The 20,738-nt window shown below is 41.2% G+C and overlaps 1 protein-coding gene across 2 annotated transcripts in view; it reads right to left on the reverse strand.

Annotated features, from left to right (window-relative positions):
* Positions 1–20,738, reverse strand: part of khdrbs3 (KH domain containing, RNA binding, signal transduction associated 3) — a 90,688-nt gene that overhangs the window by 22,662 nt on the left and 47,288 nt on the right. For both annotated transcript variants that reach the window (XR_013627706.1, XM_078792069.1), the window contains exons 3-6: positions 17,481–17,597; positions 6,736–6,882; positions 6,106–6,245; positions 4,362–4,542 (exon numbers count right to left, since the gene is read on the reverse strand). Coding sequence is in view for 1 of the 2 variants with exons in the window: in XM_078792069.1 (XP_078648195.1) it covers positions 4,362–4,542; positions 6,106–6,245; positions 6,736–6,882; positions 17,481–17,597 (585 nt within the window). In the remaining variant the exon portion in view is untranslated. The remainder of the gene's footprint in view (positions 1–4,361; positions 4,543–6,105; positions 6,246–6,735; positions 6,883–17,480; positions 17,598–20,738) is intronic.

Raw genomic sequence — 20,738 nt, forward strand, 5'->3', positions numbered from 1 at the left:
TCTGTTGTGTTACAACAGTGCTATCACAGCTGCTCCACTGTGCGCCACAATACCACAAGAACAGATAGGCTGCCATCGATACTATGTTCTCTGCACCAGGCATAAATTACCATATTTCTTTATTTGTGGCCTTACTTGTGTAATTGTGTAAACCAACTTTCCTACTCCCGAATCACTGCACGTAACGCATCGTATAATGGCGTGGTTATTAAAACCCATTGGTCGGCTCGACTCGAATTTCTCACACAGTTCAATAGGCTCTCCAAAACAAGCACTTTAACTGTTCTGTGTTTAGCCAAGTCAGCATGGAATTTGGTACACATCTTTGTACACGTGTTGTACACGTGGTTGTACAATTTGAGCAAGATTGGTTGAAAAACGGGCTGCACGGCAAACATTCCTTACATACACTACCGCTCAAAAGTTTAGCATCACTTGCAAATTTCTTTGTTTTCCAAAGAACAAATTTTCCTGCATTTGACAAACAATATTTTCCATTTCACAATTAAAATTAATCAGATGATTTTCGACTCGGCGGTCGAGTGGTTAGCGTGCAGACCTCACAGCTCGGAGATCAGAGTTCAATTCTGTGTGGAGTTTGCATGTTCTCCCTGTGCATGTGTGGGTTTTCTCCAGGTACTCTGATTTCCTCCCACATTCCAAAAACATGCTAGGTTAATTGGCGATCCAAATTGTCCATAGGTATGAATGTGAGTGTGAAGGGTTGTTTGTCTATATGTGCCCTGTGATTGGCTGGCCACCAGTCCAGGGTGTACCCCGCCTCTCTCCCAAAGACAGCTGGGATAGGCTCCAGCACCCCCCTGCAACCCTCGTGAGGAAAAGCTGTAGAAAATGAATGAATGGTTGAAAAACATGGCGGCCAAGCAGGACATACTATCAATGTCAGCTGTACAGATGCCATGTCTATCCTGGTAATCCATCTACGGCAACACAATGATATCTGATAACTATGGCAATTATGGAATTTGATTAATTGGGGCTTGTGGAGGCCATATTGGAGAAAATACAACATAGCTATCATACGGGTGTCAGAATCTGTCCCTATTTCCCATTATGTGGTGGTTACAAATGTCTTGGATTTCTTATCGGAATCACAAGCTTATTCACGTCTAGCCTGACATGCACTTTCCAGGGAAGCTCGGGCATTCTTTCATGAAATAGCCCTGCAGAAAGCGGAAAGATGAAATGTAATATCGCTGCCTATCCCCGGCCTCTCCTCCTCCAGGCCGCGTTTCCATCCAGGACAGGCCACCAACAGCCCATCAATTCCACCCATACTGGTCACTATTCCCCTGCTCGTTTAGACTCGGAAGCCTTTTAGATCAAACTGCTACTTTTTTTTTTCTTCCAGACTAGAACTAACACTGACCAATGAGTGACCTTTTTGCTGCTGCAGTGGAGAGGCAATGCAGAAGATTTCAATCCGTTCAGCCCTTTGTCCATGAATCCACTTGTATTTTCACTGGTGTTAAAAATATATGACCAAGGGGCTTAACGAAAAGCAGATACAAAAGAACCCAACGGCAAGACCAGGAAACAGGATGCAATTAACACTGCTAGGCTCTGAACAGGACTGAACATGTACAGATGGGATGGGGGACATAAAGGAAGCAATATTTCCCTCATGTGTGACTGAGTGAGAATTGGTATTGGAATTGAATAACAAACTAAAAGCTTGGAAAGAAAGTTTGGATGTGATAGCGTCTCCTCTTCTGTGGAATTGAACTGCATCAGATTGTCGATTGCTGTCGACGGTCATGACCAAAATGTTGCCAGTAGGTGCTAGTTACTTTCCCAAAAAGAAATATAGATCATTCCTTGCGTTTCTTATTACTCATTAACATAAACAACACATATACCGTATTTTCTGAACTATAAGTCACACTTTTTTCATAGGTTGGCCGTTCCTGTGACTTGTACTCAAGAGTACTTAAGGTACGTGGAGTTCTCCATCATGGACGCAAACTCGACTTATCAGTGATGATTTGTAAAGTTTCATTGTCGTATCCTGCCATTCAATTCTTAAAATATCACAAGTGAGCCTGAGTGAATTTTTATTGTTATTATTATAGTCATAAAAATATCTCATTATCCTACATAATTCTCATAATATTTATATATATTTTAATTATGGATGTCCGATAATTATTACCAATACCGTATACCAATACTGTATTTACGGACTATAAGTCACACTTTTTTTCATAGGTTGGCTGTTCCTGCGACTTATACTCCAGAGCGACTTATAAATGAAAAAACTGTTTATGTTCCATAAACACTGGACACCTTTTCTGTTCATGTTTATTTTTTGTGTAGCTGAATAAGCATTGTGTTAGCATATCTTACACCTATTCAGCCTGTTCTCTATTCTTTTATTGATAGAACTTGCCTTCCAAGAGGATGTAATGTCTGTTTTGGTCAAGTAGTTAAAATAAATGACCTGCAAAAAATGCGACTTGTACTCCAGTGCGACTTATGTATGTTTTTTTTTAACTTAATTATGCATTTTTGGCCTTGTGCGGCTTATACGCTGGAGCGACTTATAGTCCAGAAAATACGGTATTTACATTAAAAAAATTGTATATTTACAAATGTAGAAATACATATTTTAATGGTTTAAATATAATTAGTTTGTATTTAAAACACATTTTGATGCATTTTGCTAGAGTCAAAACTATTAAAAAAATATCCTAAATATGTTTTGGTCAAGTAGTTAGTAAAATAAATGCGACTTATATGCAAGTGCGACTTATGTATGTTTTTTTTCTACCTAATTATGCACTTTTGGCCTTGTGCGAATTATACTATATAGTCCAGAAAATACGGTATTTCTGCTAAGATACACACTTTATCATTGAATGTGTCTATGCCACATATATTCCCTGAAGAATTGTGTGTAATTTAATTGTATTAACAGCAAGTATAGGATCATATGGCGCGACTTTTATTTTGTACAATAACTATTGAATTTAAAGTAATTTGATAATGTGGCTCCCTGCAGAAACAGAAGCTTCAACATATGTTCATTATGGAAAAGACAAACCTTTGAGGAAAACAATTAAGACTAGTGCATCACACATCCATCTATTCATTGAAAACAAATCACCACGAGGAAACCCGCAAGGTTGTGCTGCGTATGAGTGAATGTTAACCAGTGATAAATGAAGGTACAGCAAGCGTGATGCGGAAACATCTCTTTGTCATCTCGCTGATGACTACAAAGAGGAGTTGTCAGCACCTGACCGGGAACGTATGTCCTGTGACTGTGATGTATTCCGATAACACGGAGTAAGTCATTCCGCCTCTAATTTGCCGTGATGTTGTTAGATTTATCATCCAGCAGATGCTCAGCTCTTGGTTTTTTTTTTTTCTTCCCCGAGCCTGAACCAGTTACACAGGTGCAGGCGTCGGGGGGATGTAGTTTACAACTGCGACAATGATGGGAAACAGCTGGTCCAGGAGTCATTCGCTACGACCTCCACACATTTGAATCGCAACCTCTGAATAAACCCGTCACATGTGCTTAGGTACTGGCGGATGGGGTAATATCCCAAGACGAGCAACCTCCCCTCCTTCATCTACTACTTAGAGTGGTAGATTACTCCGCAAAGCTGCTGGATGTCCACCACTGATTATACTTCAAATGCCATCCTGTGGAGTTATTTAAAAAAAACATTAGGAGTTGCCTACAGCCACGGCAGTTAGTGCCAATTTTTTTGACCCTGTGCTAATTCGAGACTGCTGTTGATTCCAAAATACACAAAAAACGAGACTGGTTCTTTGCGAATGATGAGACCAAAAATAATACAGGTTATTCAAGGGGTGGGACAGAGACAATGAAGGTCAGACTCACATGCCTAGACATCCATTCATTCATTTTCTACCGCTTTTTCCTCACAAGGGTCGCGGGGGGTGCTGGAGCCTATCTCAGCTGTCTTCGGCCGAGAGGCGGGGTACACCCTGGACTGGTCGCCAGCCAATCACAGGGCACATATAGACAAACAACCATTCACACTCACATTCATACCTATGGACAATTTGGACTCGCCAATCAACCTAGCATGTTTTTGGAATGTGGGAGGAAACCGGAGTACCCGGAGAAAACCCACGCATGCACGGGGAGAATATGCAAACTCCACACAGAGATGGCCGAGGGTGGAATTGAACCCTGGTCTCCTAGCTGTGAGGTCTGCGCACTAACCACTCGACCGCCATGCCGCCCTAGACATCCAAGGTTATTTAAATAAGGTGATAAGCATGTGGACGAATCATAGCAAGCCAGTGTGGCGTTAATGTGTTTAAAATGAAATTAAAAACACAATGCAGCTACGCGTACTTACATATTCATCATAGGTGTCCTGGACTATGGGAGGAGCAGCTCGGTATCCAGCTGCCGGAGGGGCTGCTCTGGCTCTCTGCACCCCCCTCCCCCTGGTGGACGCTGTGCGGCTGGGCGGAGCTCCTCTGGGGGCTGCTCCTCTGGGCACGGCCGCATGCAGTGGAGGGACTCCGCCTCGAGTCCTGACACAAAAAATACATTGTGTTGCTCTCGGGTTTGCATTACATATGTATTTGCATTACTGGAAGGATGCAGCTATATTATTATTATTTGAATAGAGTAATTTTACGTAATTATTGAACTTTTTCAGCATCTTTTTTACATTGAAAATACCATAAAGCAGTACAGTAAAATGTTGCAGTTCATTGAATGGATACATTCAGTTGCACGCTTGTGTCTGAAATCAAAGCCAACCTGACCTTGTGGTTTGCTAAAAGCTTGTTTTTGCACTTTGGGGGCAGTCAAATGATCTGAAGCGGCAGCAGAAGCCCACAAAAGGTGGCTCTGCAGGTCATTCCCTTCTATATTTTCAGTTCTGCATGTGCAGCACACAGGTGAAACCACACATTCTTCCACCATCGGAAACAGTGTTGAATGTTTACTCCATAGAAATGACAGCACAGGAGGTTGAAGATTAAGGTCGGGGCCAGTCTTTTGCTGAGGATTCAGGTTTGTGATCCATTTTCTCTCAAGTCAAAGCAAGAGGAAAGCTTTGTAAACTCTCCATCTTGGTGTGGAAAAGTGCACTGTTCCTCTATCTTCTACACAGTCAATTATATTCCGTGCAAACAACCTTCCTTTCCGACGCACGATGAACCAACAGTTTCTCTTGGAAGCACTAAATTCTCTCACTGGCCTCAAGTATTTTTATTTGTTTATTTATTTGCAAGCGTATGATGTCTCAAAGGCGCTGTGAGCTCAGAGGGATGGCGGAGAAGAAAGCAGGCCCTGAAGATCGCTTGGATATAAAGGTTTTTATGCTAATATTTTTATTGTAAAAGTAGTTTGAAGATAGTTCATACAGTATATCCGGATCGGATGTGCAGTAGATGGGGAATCAGAAGAATGAAAAATAAGTCATGGACAAAATGGTTTAACCTGTTGGAAGTGCTGTTTACATCTCATATGAAAAGCTTTGGTGGGGCCTAATGCAGTACGTCGCCCTACTTTGCCATTAAATCTCTTTTAATGTATAGTTGTTCAAACTAATGCTGCAAAAAAATAAATACATAAAACAAAAATACATAGAAAAAAATTTTCTACCATCTAATATTAAGACAGTAACATCTTTTTTATAACATCTAAAACCAACATAACATGCAAAAGAAAATAATATATAATTTAAAAAACATGTTTATGTAATGTAATTGTAAATTGTAAATGTAATTAATAATAACTGAATTGATATTTGATGGTGAATTAAGAAAATAGCCATTGTATTACTTCATGGAATGGTGGGCAACCTGTGGCCCATTTACCAGTACCCGGAGAAAACCCACGCATGCACGGGGAAAACATGCAAACTCCACAGAGATGGCCGAGGGTGGAATTGACTCAGGTCTCCTACTGTGAGGTCTGCGCGCTAACCACTCGTCCGCCGTGCAGCCCCCAAACCAAAACATGTTCAAGTTAAATTCTATCATGCGATGTATCTAACTTAACAAAATAACAAGATGATTTATGATGGATATCAGATCTAAATATGCATTTCCTGCAAAACGAGACAATATTTGCAAGTGGTTTACCTGGGGGGTCCTGGAACTGGTGTCCCTCTCCCACGGGCGGCTGACTTTCCCCTCACCGATGGCACCTTGGCATCCTCCGAGCCTCCATTCAGATATGTGAGCTCCTGCAGCTGGGCCTGTCTGATCTCATCATTATAATCCTACACACACACACACACACATATGAAGCATGTTAATACACATACACACAACAATAGACTGCCTTTCAATTACACTGTATTAAATTACAGACTTCATCTCTAGGGCTACAGCCTAGGGAATATCTAATGAATGTACTTTACAGTGCTGCTGTGACCGCTAAGACTGTAAAAAAAAAAAAAAAAAATATGGATGAATATCCGGACCTCCATTTGTCTTTACATGTAAATACGTACGTCATTGCACACCAATAATAATGTCCTCATTCACAAAAGTGTAACTAGTGTTTGCATGTTGTAATATGTTCATGCCTTCCATGGCAACAACAGTGGTTGCGCTGATAATTAATGAGATGTAAATCAGTATTGCTGAGAGCATTGCAGAGATCATCTATAATAAATGGGGGGGGGGGGGGAGTAAATAAGCTCCATGCAGGATTGGGGAGTGAGATTCCCTCCCTAATGCGTGTGTGTGTGTGTGTGTGTTTCATACTGGTATGAGAAACTTCTTGATCTCCTCCAAAGCGTGACCCATCCTGGCGTAGGCCTCAGCTGGCGGGGCGAACACCTCAATGAGGACATGGAGGTCCTCGTTCAGGTGGTGATACTTGGCCTCGCCGCTCTGCCGTAGCTCCTCCTCCTATCGGGGCAAAGATTTGGCAACATTACATCAGTTCTCCCTGTCAGATTTGACAGAGAAGAACAGAAAGATGCTTTTTTTAGTGCAGGATTTCCCAAACTGGGGGTCAGGAGCCATGATGAATCTTTCTGACAGCAAAAAATGGGCAGCAACAACAAAAAGACACCATGAAACAAATTGAACAAGAAAATGCTGCAATCACGTAATTGCTGCAGACTCGGGAACAAATTCCAAACAACATTACTGCACACAAACCCAAGAAATCAACCTGCATTTTTAATTTGCATGAACTTCTTGTCATGACGAGGCCTGAAACTCGTTAGAAAACCTTCATGTAGACAAAGAGCACAAGCTGTTTATATTGTGACTAATCAATATGAAGTGTCCTAATTAATGTAATTACTGCGACGCCGAGTGTAATCACATTAAATGCTTGAAAAGTCTTGTGGTATGACTCATTTGTAGCATTCCTAGGCTGCTTTCTGATACGGAATCATTGTTATCAAGATTTTCTACCTTCTTGCTTGCTGCCTTCAGTTCCATGTTTTCATTTTTTGCAATACAATAAACTTTAAGAAGAAGGAGCATTTAACTTTAAAAGGTCAGACTCTGAGAAATAACATGTTTTTATAATTTTACAAGCGGGACGATTCTACGCTAACTGGACAATTTTGGTTGTTAGCCAAAAAACACGGTGGGCAAGGTGCCACTGTGTACTGTATTAAGCACAATGCAAACATTCTCCACATACACTACCGCTCAAAAGTTTGGGATCACTTGCAAATTTCCTTGTTTCCCAAAGAAAAACAAATTTTCCATTTCACAAACAATTAAAATTAATCAGATGATTTTTGACTCGGCGGATGAGTGGTTAGCTGCTAGGAGACCAGGGTTCAAGTCCACCCTCAGCCATCTCTGTGTGGAGTTGGCATGTTTTCTCCGTGCATGCGTGGGTTTTCTCCGGGTACTCCCGTTTCCTCCCACATTCCAAAAACATGCTAGGTTAATTGGCCACTCCAAATTGTCCATAGGTATGAATGTGAGTGTGAATGGTTGTTTGTCTATATGTGCCCTGTGATTGGCTGGCCACCAGTCCAGGGTGTACCCCCCATACACCTCGCCCCAAGACAGCTGGGATAGGCTCCAGCACCCCCGCGACCCTTGTGAGGAAAAAGCAGTAGAAAATGAATGAATGAAGGAATTTTCAAAGAATGATCTACATTTTTACATAGAGGCCTACTATCAACAACAGCCTGAACCTCTGCATCAATCTCCTGGTATGGCTGCTAATCCAAGTTCATCATTTTATAAGGCTAATAGATTATTAGAAACCCATCTAAAAATCTAAACTAAAATCTCTTACCATGCTGTTAACTACTCCCTTCAGTGAGCAGCACAAACTGGGTCTAACAAGGAAAGAAAAACGATGCACAACTGTCCAAGAAGACAAATATGTGAGAGTGTGTAGTTTAAGACAACCTGGCAGCTGCACTAAATAGTACCCGTCAAACACCAGGGTCAGTATCAACAGTGTCTCTCACACTGGCCAAAAATATTTCCAAGTCATCCCAAACTTTTGAGCTATAGTGTAGCTAACAAATGTACTGTGGTAAAAATGATCTTCTTGTATTGAAGAAAGTGATAAACGCTGCAGGATCTAAAAACAATCAGTGCCGATCGCTTGTCCTCTACGCTTGTCAGTTCAGACAGCGTAGCATTCAAGTCTGTGCGGAACATATGGCGCATTCCAGTTATATATTACATGGCGTCTTTACTTCCATCCTACTTTACAAGCTTGAGAATAAAGATGTTTTCAGGGGATGAATTACACAAGCAGTAATCCTTCCACAACTTCTTTGGTGGCGCTCCAATTTCTCATCATGTGTTACATGCTGAAGTTTTTAAAAGTGTTGTTTAAACGTAAAAAAAAAAAAAGCGCTCGGGTTTGTTTGTTTTTAACCCGCAAGTGGAGCAGATGCACCTCGCTCGAGATTGCGACGGGGAAATGATGGCATGCAAACAGCGGCCACTCAGGCCCCGACAGAAGCAGGCCGGCATAATGTTGATGGCGGGAAATAGGACAGCAAAAGCCCCAAATGTCTCTGATAACATCATACAAAGAAACAACAGGTTCCGTGTCCCAGTTTCTGCTTTTTTCCACACACGGAAAAAAAAATCACTAAGAGTCTTCTCCGGGGCTTTCCAATAGTTCCTTTACTCCCCTCCCTGCACCATGCGAGCCAGTGTCTCTGATGTCATCTAATTATAAATAACCTTCTTTTAAGAGTGCCTGTGGTATGTTAATCATATGCTAATTTCCCCCCCATAAATCTGGGCTTTTTCAAGCCGAGCCACCGGTGTCGAGTATGTATAAGAAAGTGTTAGGAATGTGCTTGGCTGTGCTTTCATGTGTTGGTATATTTGCATTGAATAAAACAATCATAGCCAGTCTGTGTAACGACACCACGAGCCATTTAGGGACTTTGTTTGTGCAAGCTTCTACTCCTGAACCTCGACACACACAAGGGCCGAATTTTGTCCAAACACGCACCTCTACTGTTATTTGAACAAACACACCACACTGCGGTGTTGTTATTAAACCGCAAAGATGACATTTCTTACAGCTGCAAAACACCTTCTGTAAATTCACCACTGAATTTGGTGCGCATCTTTAAGGGACAATCAAGCACATGCGTGTTGAAATTTGAGCAAGGTCAGTTGAAGAACATGGCCGACATCAAGCAAAATGCAGTTGGGACATAGCAACCGATTGGCTGGCTTTGTGGATACTGTCTTACATGTATGGTTATATTCCTGGACGAGACGTTGGCCTCCTCCTGTGTGATATCTCAGTCAAAATGCATGCTTTGTATACGATACAATAGCAGTTCCCAGCCTTGGAGCCCCCCCTCTACCGTTGCTGATAAGAGGCATCCATGATCCAGCTCAGCAGCCCAAGGCGAGAGATTACAGCTGTCTGTTTCTCATATCTACTGGCAGCATCTTCCTCTGTCTTTTTTTTTCCTAACAAACAAAGCTGCTTAGAAAACACACAGTGCGGACGGACGCTGGAGCTTCTGCAGACAGGGGCTTCCAGGAACAGAATAACAACACGCAAAAGCCATGCCGACCACATGAAATACTGAAGCTGGACACTTGGGTGAAATATGGGCTGCATCATATCAGGCTGCCAGCTGAGCATCAGGTGAAGAATCATGCCTGGTATGCTGTATCGGCCATTTACTGGGAAGGTGGCTTGGATGCTGCACACCTCATTGCCATGGCAACTAGAGATGATGATGTTTAAAATGGCGGGGGGGGGGGGGGGTGGACAGATGTGTGGAGGACAGGAAGTAACATGTTTTATGGCCCCAACATGTTGCACCAATCTTATTGTGCTATGTGAGTGTGTGTGTGTGAAATGCAATGGACACAATCAACATCATACTAGCTTACACTGCTGTTGCTGTTAATTTAGGATGTGTAGAGAAGTGCTGGATGTTTACATGGAAGGCGGTATTGTGTCGAGGTTTTTTCTCCATGCCGTCATGACAACTCTGGAAGCAAGCGTTTGAGCGCCTCTTCTCTCCAAATGAGGGGAGAAGATGATTGGTGCTCATAAAGACGCTCTGGGGACACATTACTGATAGAACATCATTAAAAAGTCACTTTTGCATAATAGGGGACCTTTTAATCGGAACTCCAATTTAGATAGGGTGACCATATTTTGATTACTGAAAACCAGGACACTGGTAACGAGATACTCAAATGACACAGGACCTTTACTGAAATATGCCATATAATTTTAATATATTTAAAGTATGCTTGAGAGCCGAACCTGAGGGCAAAAGCTTGTTAAATTCTGGAGTGTAACCAAGGGAGGGAAAAAAAAATGTACCCCCTAAAGTCGCAAGAACTTGGGAAATCGAACCGCCGTCGTGCAAGATGAGACTTAAAAAAAAAAACTGCTCACATGGCAGCCAGTGATAGTCACATGCAGCAAAATGCCCATATTTAATATCCCAATGAAAAACAATAAAAAAAGAGGACATTTGCATCACTTCCCAATCCTAGTTGAGGCTGACTCAACAGTGCCTCTGCTGGTTGGACCTAAGCAGTGAACTTCATTGCTTCAGCATGTAATGTATTAACCAACAATGTACTGTTGTGATCTGGGAGACCATGCAAAGTCCACACAGAGGTCCAGGATTCAAACCCTGAACCTGCTGAGGTACTGTTTAGACCAGGGGTTTCAAACTCGCGGCCCGCAGGCCAAATGCATCCCGCGAGACGCTAGTTTGAGGCCCCACCTTGATACCAAAGTTTAATGTTGAAATGACAGCTTAAAGCTGTGTGCACACCGGACACAATTACTGTTACTGTTACCCTACCCTGTTACCCTACCCTGTTACCCCGCCCTGTTTTGCTTTGGATTAGCAATGAAGCTAAAGGCTTACGACGCTGGGTACAAATAAATGCAGGAAATGATTTGGAATAAAAGGGAAAATACACGTCAAGATAAAGCATCTCATCAAACATGTTGTTAAAGTTACGGCGCTGCTTCCAGATGGAACTGAGTACGATGCTAACTTGCTAATTGGGTCAGATTAAGTTTCATTAATGTTCATGTTAAAGGTTAAATAACTGTTAATACTGTACATTTGAATCTGAAAAAAATAATTTCTCTACCAACTGTATGTGGTTTCTTACGTTTTTCTTATTTGCTGTTTTATTATTATTTTACTTTTTTATTACTGATTGATTGAGTTATTGTCTTTATTCTTAATTTATTTATGTTTTATCTTATTTTGTGCATAGAAAACTAAAAATTAAGATATTTGAGAACAGTGGAATGTTTTATCAGATATTTTGGTGTGGAAAACCGGAACCAAAGTACTGAAAAAGTGTAGGGTATAGCAGAAGCAAAAGCATTGAAGATTTTTTTATTGATTTTTTTTTCTACAGTTTTTAATAAATGCGTTTTGGGTTATTTTTGAAAACCTGATGCGGCCCGGCTTCACCCAAAACCTAGCTCCGGTGGCCCCCAGGTAAATTGAGTTTGAGACCCCTGGCTTAGACAGACACAACACACTGCAGAGCTGAATGATGTTATGCTATGAACTGTCAAAGGATGAGAAAAGATTCCAATAAAGCATTCATTAGGATTAAAAAGCATGAATTTCCGCCTGTTTATCAAAGACGATGTGGGAGTCTAAATGACTCAGAAGGAGCGGGATTGATTGCAGACTTTGTTAGCGGCGTATAAATCGACTGGGCTCGTCTGTGTCTGTGATTTGTCGGCCGCAATGATTCTTGTTATCATACAGCGCATTCTTTTTGATTACCGTGATCAATAGTCTCAGACGGCCCTGAAGAGATCAGTCACGGAGATGTGCTGACCCGAGCACCCGCTCCTGTCTGCGCACACCGGCTGTGCGATTTAAGGCCGACAGCCCCGCGCGGCTCCAAGTGGCTTTTGTTTTGTTTTTTTTTATGGTGAGAGAGAGAGAGAGAGACTGTGGTTGAGTCTCAAATGGAATACTTCCGTCAGGACACTTCAAGATGTACTCTGCCTACTTTGTTCATGAAGGTGGGGATTTTGACAGCGCCGTGCCGTCCCAAATGCATGACTGTCAGAAATGATCATCACAATAACCACTTAGTCCCACCCTTTCTGCTATAAAATGGCCGTGATCGAGGGATGACCGATTCAGTGTCCTGCAAGTCTCAAGTAAGACCTGCTGGGGTGGGAAAAAAAAATTGCATCCACACTGTGCCAGATTAGATTCAGTGATGTAATACGTAAGCATGTACAATATGTGTGGCATCAGTTGTGAAAGTCATTCTGGAGTATAAGACAACATATCAGGAGAATGTCGACTTAGGTGAGTCATGTCCGTGGAAATATTCATATATATATTGATATGATGATATCAACTAGTGATGATTTAATTAAATTAAACATTCACAAACATTCACACTCTCATTCATACCTATGGAAAATTTGGAGTGGCCAATTAACCTAGCATGTTTTTGGAATGTGGGAGGAAACCGGAGTACCCGGAGAAAACCCACGCATGCACGGGGAGAACATGCAAACTCCACACAGAGATGGCCGAGGGTGGAATTGAACCCTGGTCTCCTAGCTGTGAGACCTGCGCGAGTCGAAAATCATCTGATTAATTTTAATTGTTTGTGAAATGGAAAAAAATGTTTGTCAAATGCAGGAAATTTTGTTTTTCTTTGGAAAACAAAGACATTTGCAAGTGATCCCAAACTTAAGTTTGTTAAGTTTGAGGAAATTGAGTTCCATCCAGGTTTTGATGTCAGTTAAGCAGTTGGTGAGGGTGGAGTAGATACTGGACTTGATGGAGGTGGTGGAGATGTAAAGCTGAATATCATCGCCGTAGCTGTGGAAATTGAGGCCATGACGACGGATGATATTGCCAAGTGTGAGGATGTAGAGGATGAAGAGGAGAGGACCAAACACCGAACCTTGGGGAACACCTTGACGTAAAGGGGCTATGGAGGAGGAGCAGCTATTGATGTGCACGAACTGTTGACGATTGGTGAGGTATGACTGGAGCCAGGACAGAGCAGAGTCGGTGTCTTGAGGCGGGACAGGAGGATCTGTGGCTGATAGAGTGGCTATATGCTATATATATGCTATATATATATGCTATATATATATGCTATATATATATATCACTATATTGACGGTTACTATGGTACCCATTATGTCATTGGATGCTCATATCACCTTGTACTTCCGTATGTGACCAAAAAAAAAAGTTACTGATAGTTACTGAAAGTTATAATAGTTACTGATTGTAAAAGTACCAGATGGAGGGGTAGGATTTAATAAGCTTTGCTTCTTCCTACTCCTTTTGGACATGTGGAACTGGGAACTGATTATGGGATGCACTCAATTGTAATTTGATGCATGTTCAAATGAAATAAAACCATTACCATTACCTAAAACAGGGATAGGCAAACTACGGCTGGGGGGCCACATGCGGCCCACCAAGCGTTTGAATTCGGCCCGCCGGTTGCTTTCTAAGTATTTCAACTTTTAACATACAAACTGGCAACATGACTTGCAAGTCGGATGTCTTCTTTAGTAAAGTGCTCCTGAAAAAAGGGACACGAGAACATACAGCTGATACAGTAAACCTCGGATATATCGGACTCGGATATATCGGAAATCCGCTCACAACGGACAGATAAAAAAGAACCAATTTTTCTAATGCATTTCCAAAAAAAATTCATTGCATATATCGGATTCTTTATAATGGATTTCGCCTATTTCGGACCAAATCTCCAGTCCCGTTCCAATTTCCCTCGCATATATCGGATGACCGCATCGTGTCTTTCTCCTGGCTCCAGATTTAGGACAAATATAAAAGTGAGTGACGTCAATAATACTAGCACAGCAGTGAATGAGATCTTAACCTCACTATTGGAAATAACGTAGGCCTGACGGGCGTAACAGGGCCTAGCTTAATTATCAATTTGTTATGCTCAGAGTCCAATAAAGTTAAATTCTCATTACCTTGCGTCTCTTTTCATTGCCCAGTCCAGGTACATTGGAAACATAGTCAAGGAAGTGCCTTTTTATAACGGATAAAATCCGATTTACGCATATACCGGATATAAATCCGATATATGTGTAAAACGGATATTTTCCGGTATACGCATATAACGGATATCGCTTATATCGGACAAAACCAGTGGGAACAATTGAATCTGATATATCCGAGGTTTACTGTAGTAGAACACTTAAAATTAAAAATTAGACAAATAATTCAAGGAAAATTCTTTGCATAAAATGGTGTTTGTGTGTTAAATATATGTTCTGGCCCCCTGACAATTATGATAACTCAATGCTGCCCACGAGTTAAAATATTTGCCCGCCCCTGACCTAAAAGATGTATAAACACATCTTTGGCAGCAAATGAGTTAATGTGAAAGCCCAGGTAAAGTTGCAACATGTTGTCAAGTTGAGTCCAAGTCGACTGGATTGGCCACATCTGCAAAATGCTAAGTCTAAAAGTGCACGGATTGAGATACTCCTATCTTCTTCTGTCACTGTAGTTTTCAGTGTGATGCCAAGCGACTGCAGAGGCAAAACACCTAAAGCCTCTTTCCAGAGGAGTAAAAATAAAGCCGCTTTGTTCCCACAGACGCTTCTATTTATATTATTGTATGTATACGTTGGTGAAACACGCTGCATTGCACGCCGGGTCGGAAAGTTTCCGCCCTGCAGAGGATGGCAATGTAATTGCACGCCGGATCCAGTCGACGATACTGGAGGATAAAAGCGTACAATGTTCCCTCACGCAACCTGAGTCGGTGCAAAGAGCCGGGGATAATTGCTCTAATATTTGCCGCTCTTGTGTTGACAATAATGTGAGCGCAGAAAGGTTGAAAGGGAGCTGTCGGGAATCTCGGTCTTCTTGCCTCGTTACGGCACCTCAGCCTGTCCTGCCGCTGTCAGAGTGCGATGATGTAGAGGCATCTGGGTTGCACTCCCTCTCCCCCACTCCCCCCACCTCGCTTGTTAGCGCAGTAATTAACTCATCCATTTTGATCCCTGGGACGTTCACACTGTCTCATTCCCCACATAAGAGCCAAAAAAATATTAATTATGATCCTGCTGAGCTTATAGTGAGCTCGGTGTGACTGATAACAGGAGTTGGTGCTGTAATTGTCAGGGAGTACCTTTTGTTTGTCTTTTTGAAACCATGGCATAAAATATGGAGCAAAAACCCATAATTCATGACACTGTAGACTGTTAAAGCTGCTTTGTGCTGCCATTTCTGGAACACATGGGGTGCACAGGACGTAAAGTAGTAAGGTTACCAAACAACAACATAAATAGTACATTTCAGGGTATGTAGATTTGCAAGTACAGCGCAAACCTGCATATTTAGTGCAAAACATCCGACGTATATATACACTACCACTCAAAAGTTTGGGATCACTTGGAAATTTTTTTGGTCAGTCTGAGATATCCTAGTCCTGCCATGAAGTCCTGCATCCTGAAGTCGTTACTTCACTGTTGATACTGACACTGGTGTTTGATGGGTACTATTTAGTGCAGCTGCCAGGTTGTCTTAAACTACACACTGTCAGATATTTGTCTTACACAGTTGTGCATTGTTTTTCTGTCCTTGTTAGACCCAGTTTGTGCTGCTCACTGAAGGGAGTAGTTAACAGCATGGTAAGAGATTTTAGTTTAGATTTTTAGACAGGTTTTCTAATAATCTATTAGCCTTATAAAATGACGAACTTGGATTAGCAGCCATTCCAGGAGATTGATGCAGAGGACTGACAGTTGTTGATAGTCGGCCTCTATGCAAAAATGTACATCCTTCTTTGAAAATCATCTGATTCATTTTAGTTGTTTGTGAAATGGAAAAAATTGTTTGTGAAATTCAGGAACATTTTTTTTCTTTGGAAAGCAAAAAAACTTTTGAGCGGTAGTGTATCTTCTACAGTCAACATCCTTATAATACAGCCTCAAAACCTGCAGTAGTGTGAACATAAGTTTATATTTTATCGTATAAACAGCGACACAGATTCCATCCCCGCGGATAGCAGGTACCTACCGTATCATGAGCACCATTTTACATTCAAATGTATCTCTATTATTAATGTATAACCATAGCCATATACTATACTGTAATCCTGCAAATTGCAATACAATACAATACCAAGACAAGACTTCCATACTATAGTATATACAGTGAGCTATTTCAGTATATTATATTGTAGTGAACTTGAAATTAATCTGAACTTAAAACTGTATTTTTTCCCCATAAAAAAATAGTCCGGGACAAAAGGTATTGGGGGTGTGGAGCGTTATACAAACTCCGTATCACCAAACGCCTTCAAGCCCCAAGTGAGTCAGAGCTTTTCCTCCTGTCACTCACGCACACATAAATACATACATAAATATTCAGGGTTGTCTTATACTTGGCTGAATACGCTAATTAGTGCACTGCGTGTACAGTATGTGGTTTTGTGCAAAACCCTAATCAATGAATTGATTGATTAACCACGACGTGAAGCAATTTAGGCAAAATAGAGTGTGCCACAAAGGTGCAGTGGACTCTATTTCAATAGTTTGCAGCCAAAAGGAGTAGAAATGGTTAAATAATTGTTGTCCATCCAGGGAATAAACGCAGATTTCCAAGATTCGAAAGCACAATAGCATTTTTAGCTGAGCAATTATTCATTACCCGTCACTCGCTCCAGCTTCCAAATGTCAAGATGCTTTTAATGAAAATCATCATTGCATGTGAAGTGTTGGCTTGAAGTAAACACTCATTTTTTTTACGTGTTGTTGACATTTTAGAACTTAATGGACGAATTAAGAATGAAAGCAGTGAATAGTTAATCATTTTCCATCCTTTTTTTTTCATGCTTACCTTCTTCTACAACTCATGATGTATTAAAACCAATCAACAGAGTGGCTCGTATTACATGGACTGGAGTACTACTGCTGCTATGCAGTAATACCAAGTACAGTGTAAACCTCCGAGATCAAGTGTGATATCAAGATAGGAGTTCACACAAACGTTAGAAAAGCTTACCTTTTCTTTGTCTCGCATGGACCCTTTGCCCAGAATGGACATCTTTGTGAGGGTGTCTTCCTGTAGCCTTTTTAACGAGTTCCCGCGTGGCCCCAGAAGTTTTCCGACAAAGTTAAACTACGGGAAAGAGAGACAAAAGGGAAAAAGTGAGTATCAATCATGTGCGCTTGAGATAAAGCACCGAGATGTCAATTCTACGTGGCTTTTCACTAACGCTAGTAAAACCTTTTCTTTCCTTCCCGGTGGGATCAATACAGAAGATTAATCAAGCAAATATCACTTTGGGTCACGAAAGTCAGTCGCATGTACGTTTTTAATCTTGACAAGGTCACGGAAATGCTCGGCTTATCACACTGCCAAGCAAGTGCTGCATTCAGGGACCCATGAAAGTGAAGGGAACATCAACACGGGCCAAAGCCAATTCTACCCTCAGCTGGAGGTGGTTAAAGTGAGACAAAAGGCAGCCAAAGCCTTCCCGCCTTACTGTGCGTTTCCTTTGCAGGTGACTTACACTGCCGTCTCTTTTAACCGTCAAAGTCATCAATTAGCTAGCAGGAGGTAACGCCACTTCACCTCCGCCATTCTTCTCCTGCCTTTTGTTCACGCAGCTTATTGGGAGGCTTTGATAGTCATTCACTCCAGTATAGTAACGAGCGCTTGGTTCTGTGGTGCTATGGGGGTTTTACAATAACAGCAATTTATGTGAACGCTAAGGTACTGTATATGGAAGGCTTTATGGAACGCGTGGGTTGAGTGGCCTCATGCAAAGTGGAGTTGTTGCGTCAAGCTGTTGATTGATGCATTGCCAATAATAACCTTTTTTTTATACAAAGTAGCACCTATGAAATATTTCGCTTTGGACTCGGATATATCGGAAATTCGTTCACAACGGACAGATAAAAAAGAACCAATTTTTCTGTAATGCATTTCCAATAAAAATTAATTGCATATATCGGATTTTTTATAACGGATTTCGCCTATTTCGGACAAAATGTCCAGTCCCGTTCCAATTTCCCTCGCATATATCGGATGGCCGCATCGTGTCTTTCTCCTGGCTCCAGATTTAGGACAAATATAAAAGTGAGTGACGTCAATAATCCTAGCACAGCAGTGAATGAGATCTTAACCTCACTATTGGAAATAACGTAGGCCTGACGGGCGTAACAGGGCCTAGCTTAATTATCAATTTGTTATGCTCAGAGTCCAATAAAGTTAAATTCTCATTACCTTACGTCTCTTTTCATTGCCCAGTCCAGGTACATTGGAAACATAGTCAAGGAAGTGCCTATTTATAACGGATATAAATCTGATATATGCGTAAAACGGACATTTTTCGGTATACGCATATAACGGGTTTCGCTTATATCGGACAAAACCAGTGGGAACAATTGAATCCGATATATCCGAGGTTTACTGTATCACCGTTTTTGGCGTCCTCCACTTATCACTGTCCGCACATATTGTATGGAATAAAAGCACATTCAATACGTTTTGGGTGGTAATAGCATCTGTCATATAAATACTGTATGTATGAGTTTTACCAAAAGAAATAAATCAACAACAAACATCTTCTCCTCCTGTGACTAATGCTTTTGGGGCTTTTGATAATACTTGGTGGTATCATGAGGGATTATGTGACCCGTCTGGACTCCTTATGATGTCATTACAATGCGGCAGAGGATTGCGATGCGATGTTGGGAAATAAAAGAGGACGCTTTAGGAAATTACAAAAAGGGAAATATCAGTCGGAAAACATGAAACCGTGATTCCACTCGGGTGCCAACAAAGGGGGAAGAAAATATATGTGGATGATGAAGACAAAAGCAGGGAGTGCAGGTGTGATTTATAACCCGCAACTGGAAGCAGATGCAGGGGTAAAGAATGGCGAAGGAAAGGGGTGGTGGTGGCGGGGGAGCGGGTTTTTGTGGGCAGGCGTCTGAGATCTTTTCATCATTTGCTGAATGTATTACAGAGAGAAGCAGAGCACAGTCATTGTGCTGAGGACAGCAGGACAGGAAACAGTAGAGGAGATGGATAAATCACTGCTCCAGGCAGGGAGGAACACCACACTCTCAACTGGAAAGAAACCAGTGGGAGTCCTTATTGGGCTTCTTCGGAACTGGGCCGGGAGTGCCTTCCGACAAAACAACTAGCTCGTTTTCAATTAGAGCTCTGGTTATTCAAATGAGGAGTAAACATTCCATTAGTCTTGGGGGCGTTTCGCATCTTTTGACAAATAGCAGTTGAAATGAAGAACCAGTGTTATCAACATACTGTATGTACAGTACCAAATGTAATACTTCAATAAACACAAAAGATAAGCCAAAACATATTTAGGATATTTTTAAATAGTATTGACTCTGGCAAAATGCATCAAAATGTGCTTTAAATACAAACTAATATTTAAACCATTAAAATATGTATTTCTACATTTGTAAATATACAATTTTTTAATGTAAATACCATATTTTCTGGACTATAAGTCGCGCCAGAGTGTAAGTCGCACAAGGCCAAAAATGCATAATTAAGTAAAAAAAAAAAAACATACATAAGTCGCACTGGAGTATAAGTCAAATTTTTTGCAGGTAATTTATTTTAACTACTTGACCAAAACAGACATTACATCCTCTTGGAAGGCAAGTTCTAACAATAAACAATTAACAAACAATAAATAAATAAACTATAAAAGAATAGAGAACAGGCAGAATAGGTGTAAGATATGCTAACACAATGCTTATTCAGCTACACAAAAAATAAACATGAATAGAAATTAAACAGTTTTTTCATTTATAAGTCGCTCTGGAGTATAAGTAAAAATACTGTATACAACACACGTTCATTCCACCACAGGTGATATGTCATGTTACACATATCAGTATCGGAATATTATTTTCATTCATTCATTTATTTTCCTCCCGAGGGCGCAGGGGATGCTGGAGCCTATCCCAGCTGTCTTGGTGCGAGAGGCAGGGTACACCCTGGACTGGTGGCCAGCCAATCACAGGGCACATATAGACAAACAACCATTCACACTCACATTCATACCTATGGACAATTTGGAGTCGCCGATTAACCTAGCATGTTTTTGGAATGTGGGAGGAAACCGGAGTACCCGGAGAAAACCCACGCATGCACGGGGAGAACATGCAAACTCCACACAGAGATGGAATATAATTTTTTGGCAAAAAAAAAAAAGCCCATATCGAACATCCTTAAAAAAATAATAATACATTGTGTATTTTTAAATATGTATTTATT

This window comes from Doryrhamphus excisus, linkage group LG7 (genome assembly GCF_037039965.1).
Source record: "Doryrhamphus excisus strain RoL-2023G ecotype Guam linkage group LG7, RoL_Dexc_Guam_v1.1, whole genome shotgun sequence".
NCBI classification, from domain to species: Eukaryota; Metazoa; Chordata; class Actinopteri; order Syngnathiformes; family Syngnathidae; genus Doryrhamphus; species Doryrhamphus excisus.